Below are 5767 nucleotides of genomic sequence, written 5' to 3'. Positions count from 1 at the left end.
TCAAAAATTTTAGTAGGCTTCGCTACAGAGCATGCCGGCGTTCCGCAAAGTGGATTTTAAGAATGTACGACGGTCGCAAACGGATCAACCCGCTTAAGCGCTCTTTCAAGTTTGTGAGATTAATGGCACAACCATTGTGGCTGTTCAATTATGTCGTTTGATACGTGTACTTCAAGGAGAAAGTTTGAGAAGTGTTACGCCGGAGAGCCTTAGTGTATCAATATCATGGGCGAAACGTGAAGCTCTGTAGGTGCAACAAGCACTCCTGGACAACGTCCGCCAGGCGGCGCAAGCCATTGGAGCTTTGGACATGGGGCCCCACCCATCTAGCTGCTAAACCCCTTCATTTTTTCAACCTAATAAAATTATTTCTCTTTCTCTCTCTCTCATATGTTTACAGCACACAATCAAGACAAGGCATGTCGCGGCAAATAGATGCACGCTGCTGAGCGGAACGTTTTGGATGCGAGAATCTCTAGCACGCGGGCACGTCCGGCGACCAGCGTCCGGCGTTGGCATTCGCACTATGCCTCCGCGACTCTCCTCTTTCTCTCTTTCCAACAGCTGCGCGTTACCACTTCTACCCTACCACCTCCCTCACTGTGCATGCGCGTCCCATCCCTCTCTCTCCTGTCCCCCAACGTCTCTCAAAGCCGACGCAGGCAGCGTCTGCTAGCGAGTTTCTTGATTCCAAAATTGACTGCTAGCGCTGCACAACCGCGATGCTCTGCATCACCCCCTGGCGCCCTTCGGGGAGATGGTGTAATTTTGAGGAGCATACACTCATAGAATTTTAAATGCGAAGCATTTCTTAGCGAACTTCAGCGACATTAGCGTATCCATCTAACTATCTAGCCGCCTACGACTTTTAAATGCGAAGCATTTCTTAGCGAACTTCAGCGACTTTGAGCGTATCTATCTATCTATCTATCTATCTATCTATCTATCTATCTATCTATCTATCTATCTATCTATCTATCTATCTATCTATCTATCTATCTATCTATCTATCTATCTATCTATCTATCTATCTATCTATCTATCTATCTATCTATCTATCTATCTATCTATCTATCTATCTATCTATCTATCTATCTATCTATCTATCTATCTATCTATCTATCTATCTATCTATCTATCTATCTATCTATCTATCTATCTATCTATCTATCTATCTATCTATCTATCTATCTAACCACCTACGACTTCTAGCTCTGCTGGCCGTTTCGATAATCGGATCTATACCAAACTTGGTATGGCGTAACATGAGTGCAGTACAAGCATAACTGACTAGTCATAACATGAAAATCATGACGTGTAGGTCATGAATGCAATGATTTACATGTTATTATGGTCTTGCTGCTCTGACAGTGGTTTCGTTCACTCACTATATTGCCAAACGGGTACGGTATGACATGACTACTTGTTGAACATAGGCTACAGGCCCTAACATAGAAATTGTGACATGCGTGTCTAGTAAGAAGATGACTGCATGCTAGAGGCCATTTCACTAGCTTCGCTTACACCAAACTTGGTAACACGTGACGTGAATGGATGACGAAGGTATACGACTGGTGCAAACATGACAATCATGATATGCGTGTCATGTAGGAACATGGCTACACGCCCCGCTCATGATGCGTTCACGGCCATTTCACTAGCTTTACATACAGAAAATTCGATATTACGTGACGCGAACGAACGAAGAAGGAAAATGACACGTTTAAACATGATAACCATGATATGCTTGTCATGTGAGAACGTGACTACATACCACGCTCATGATGCGCCCGTGACCGTTTCGTTAGCTTCACATGCACCAAATTTGGTTTTACGTGACGTGAATAGACTATGAAGGTAAATGACGTGCCCAAACATGATTATCATGACATGCGTGTCATGTAAAGCATGACTTCATGCTACACTCATGGCGCACACGCGGCCGTTTCGCTAGCTTCGCATATACCGTATTTGGTATATGTGGTATTACGTGACGTGAATGGACGACGAATACAAATGTCTGGCCCAAACAAAGTAATCATGACATGGAAGTATTGTAAACCATAATTTACGTCCACCTCATAACGGTATGCTGATTTTAAAGTGACATATCAGTCCTCCCCGTTCAAGCGTCGCATATCGTCGATTCCCACTGTACGTGAGATCTGCCAAGTTTTTTGTTTTTTTTACGCTGTAATGAACTCAAATTGGTTATTTATTCCTAGGAACGTTGTAGCGGACTTCTTACCGTTTAGAATAGAAATTCGATGAAGGGTAATACCAGACATTTCTGCGAGTAATTTATGGAGTGCAGCTGTGTCGCATGGACCATACATGCTTTTGGGGCGTTATACCCGAACTGTTAATAGGTACTTAATTGCCAAAATGGTGCTTACTCGTACGTAGTGCTGTATAGTGATATATTGCGTTGCATTTAGTAGTTCTTTTTTTCTTAATGAGATCACCCGTCTGGGGCACTATTCATTTACTACTACATATTTCTTTTCAATGCAGTACATATTCACTGTACCATCTGTTCGATGGAGGCGGAAATGTTGTAGGCCCGTGTGCTCAGATTTGGGTGCACGTTAAAGAACCCCAGGTGGTCTAAATTTCCGGAGCTCTCCACTACGGCGTCTCTCATAATCATATAGTGGTTTTGGGACGTTAAACCCCACATATCAATCACTGTACCATCTGTTAATCATAAAACAAAGTGGGTAAATTATGTAACAGCGCATATGCACTTGACGTAATCCGCTGGAATCGCTATCGTCGGCGTCAAAGTTTTGGTGGTCCAAGCGTTCGCCGCATGCGCAAAGAACTTGCTGCACGTGCTCAGTCCTGAATTTGTATAGCTATTTGGATGTCCAGATAACTCTAGAACACGTCCTGCACGCCTAAACACGGGCTGCAGGACGTGGGGGCGAACGAACCTTGAAAATTGTATGGTCATAATGCTGCCCCTTGCGGATAAAGGCTCAGAGCATAGCTCCAATATTAAAAGGAACGACAAAATAACAAAAAAAGGGGGAAGGCAGTTACACAGCTTCGAAAACGCTTGTAACAAGGCCAGGGCTGCCAAATGAAAGGATCGCACGTGGAGGCATGATCGATTTGGTGCAGTATTGAGGCAACGAATGCGAAGGCACGATAAGTGTCTGACATAGGATTCCTTCACAACTGAGGTAGACTTATCTATTGCAATCATTGGTGCTCGTACACCTATACATCAAGAGGGCGTTGTTTAGCCACGTTTCGCCGCTGAGCCTAAATGTCTTCCAACATTCCTGTGTCGTATATATAGCATAGTATTTGTCCCTAGGTGTGATGATGCCTACTCGTGATGCTGCCTACCTTGTTTTTCAGTCCCTGGCACAGGATGACGGATCCTCAAAGATGCCGCAACCCTCCACGCTCGAGACAAATCAAGAAGCGAAGCGGAAAATCTTTCAGCTGGCTGTCACAGCCACCGTATGCTGCACACTGATGGTGGCTGTAATCATTGTCTACATCGTCTTAATCTGGACGAAAAAGACGGTAGGGTACTGCGTCTCCGACTCGTGCAAGGAACACGCCGAGCGGCTACGGCACACGGTAAATGCCAGCGGCGATCCTTGCAACGACTTTTATGCATTCGTCTGCAGTGGCTGGAAACGCGACTACACCACGCTTTCTGTTCTCGACAAAATGAACCAGGACGCCAAGAAGAACGAGATTGTGGAGCTTAACAGCGACATGCTGCATGTTGGTGGAGCCAGTCAACTGTACTACCAGTGTTACGAACCTTCGAAGGTGCAGGCGGCTACTAACGTCGAAGCGCTGCTCCAGTTCATGGATGCAGTTGGCCTCATCTGGCCAGTCAGAGATGCCAACGATTCTCTACTGCACCCACTGGAAGTGATGCTCTACATGGCCGCAAAATACGACACCAACTTCCAGTTCCACCTAGACGTTGTCCCCAGCAAGGTCATTGGCCCTATTTTGATATTCCGTAGGCGGTATCATGGCGTCGTCTGGGAGAATCGCATTAAGAATACCATGAACATGGAAGAGTACGCGACGGTCATCCGTGATCACATGCAAGTCTTAGGCCTAAAGAACGTGCAGTACAATGCCTCACTCCTGCGTCAGCTAGAAACGTTCTTAATCGAAGCCACGCGGTATGAGAACAGCGAGGGTGATCAGTCATGGCTGGCGATCTCTCAACTTGATAGCAAGACACCGCATATTAGGGAAGTCCAGTGGCACGAGCTTCTCAACCGTCAACACAGCATCACACTTCAGCGCAATTGGAATCCCAAGGACTGGGTGGTGGTCGAAGACTCCCTCATCCTGAAAAATATTGACGAGCTTTTCCGCGCTTATCCCGATCCACAAATATTGATGGGCACTGCCTGGATATTTATACAGACTCACCTGTGGGTGGTGGCCGCAAAGCCAGAGCTTATGTTCCGTGACAACGACCGTGAAAAAGTACAACTAGCGTGCCTGGAGTACGTGAGCTCTCTATTTGGACTTCTCCCTTCCACTGGGTACTTGAATCGAACCTATCCGACGGACGAGGTACGCGGACGCGTCTACAGCTTCGTGCAAAGCCTGAAGAATGAGTTTGTATCTGCTCTGAAGAGCAGCGCTTGGATTGACCGAGAAAGCGCGGAAAAGGGTGAACGAAAGATCAACAACACGGAACTGAACATCCTGCCCTCCGAGCATTTCTTCATTCCGCTCGTGCGCGCCGGACTTTACGCAAGGTTTCCAGACATAAGTACGAGTGCATTCGTAGACAGCTGGTTGTCCACCGCGGAATTCTACCAGAAGCTGCAAAACCACGCCCGCTTTTACGATGTCTACCAGAAAAGACGCACATTTCACCAAGAACCATATGCGTACACCTATCTCCGCAATTCCGTTGACGCTGCCACGGCGGCGCTTGATCCGCCACTTTTCTACACGGGTGGCACTCTCGCAATGAAGTACGGTGGCTCGGGAGTCCTGCTGGCCAGAGAGATAGCCAAGGCCATCGACCCGTTAGGCACGACAGTCAACGAGTATGGGGAAAACGTCACCTGGTGGGGCCAGACACTATCTGCCGAATACAACCAACGGCTTAGATGTGAATTAGGACAGGCGGCCGGACATCAGGTGATGGGCATTTTTCCTTGGATACCTGCGCTTGAGGTGTCTTTCTCGGCGTACAAAGTGGCCGTCCAGGAGATTCAAGGCAGTGGACACTCCGTACAGGACTTGCGAGTTCGAGACCTCGAGGAGTACTCTGACGACCAGTTGTTTTTTATGACCCACTGCTACGCACTCTGCTCCAAAGAAGGCAGTCAGCAAGAGTGCAATGTGCCGCTCCGACACTTCTACCCCTTTGCAGAAGCGTTCGGTTGCCCCCTCGGGTCGCCCATGAGTGCAAACTCAAAATGCACATTCTTCGATTGACTTTCTGTGGCGCGAAGCACTTCGTTACCGAAAGAGCGTAGAAACGAAATAGAGCGTGCAATTCGATTGAACAATGCGGAATAATATCGTAAGTTTCAGCGTGGTATCGGCTGTCTGTTCGGGATCCCATACCTGGGTGTTATGTTTCGTAGTTTTTCTTACAGATGTGTTTGCAATTCAAGAATATTGACTTCAGTGGCACATCAATTAAACATCTTCAGTGTCTCGCATTATCTGTTGTTGTTTTTTCGTCTCATAAGCCGCGTGATGAGGAGCATACTCTTGCATCATAAGAGCGTAGTCTTAGAAGTGTTTGTATAGA

At 46.8% G+C, this 5767-nt stretch overlaps 1 protein-coding gene across 1 annotated transcript; it reads left to right on the top strand.

Moving 5' to 3' along the window:
- Positions 1-3333: 3333 nt before the first annotated feature.
- LOC119177818 (membrane metallo-endopeptidase-like 1) lies at positions 3334-5445 on the top strand. The gene has a single exon (XM_037429007.2). It carries the CDS (start codon positions 3334-3336, stop codon positions 5443-5445), a length of 2112 nt encoding a protein of 703 aa, XP_037284904.2.
- Positions 5446-5767: the final 322 nt, after the last annotated feature.

This window comes from Rhipicephalus microplus, chromosome 1 (assembly GCF_043290135.1).
Source record: "Rhipicephalus microplus isolate Deutch F79 chromosome 1, USDA_Rmic, whole genome shotgun sequence".
NCBI lineage: Eukaryota > Metazoa > Arthropoda > Arachnida > Ixodida > Ixodidae > Rhipicephalus > Rhipicephalus microplus.
This window is presented reverse-complemented; position numbering and strand designations above follow the sequence as displayed.

What these genes read in the sequence shown, in the direction of transcription:
- LOC119177818 (XM_037429007.2), top strand. Translation starts at nt 3,334, where the DNA reads ATGCCTACTCGTGATGCTGCCTACCTTGTTTTTCAGTCCCTGGCACAG.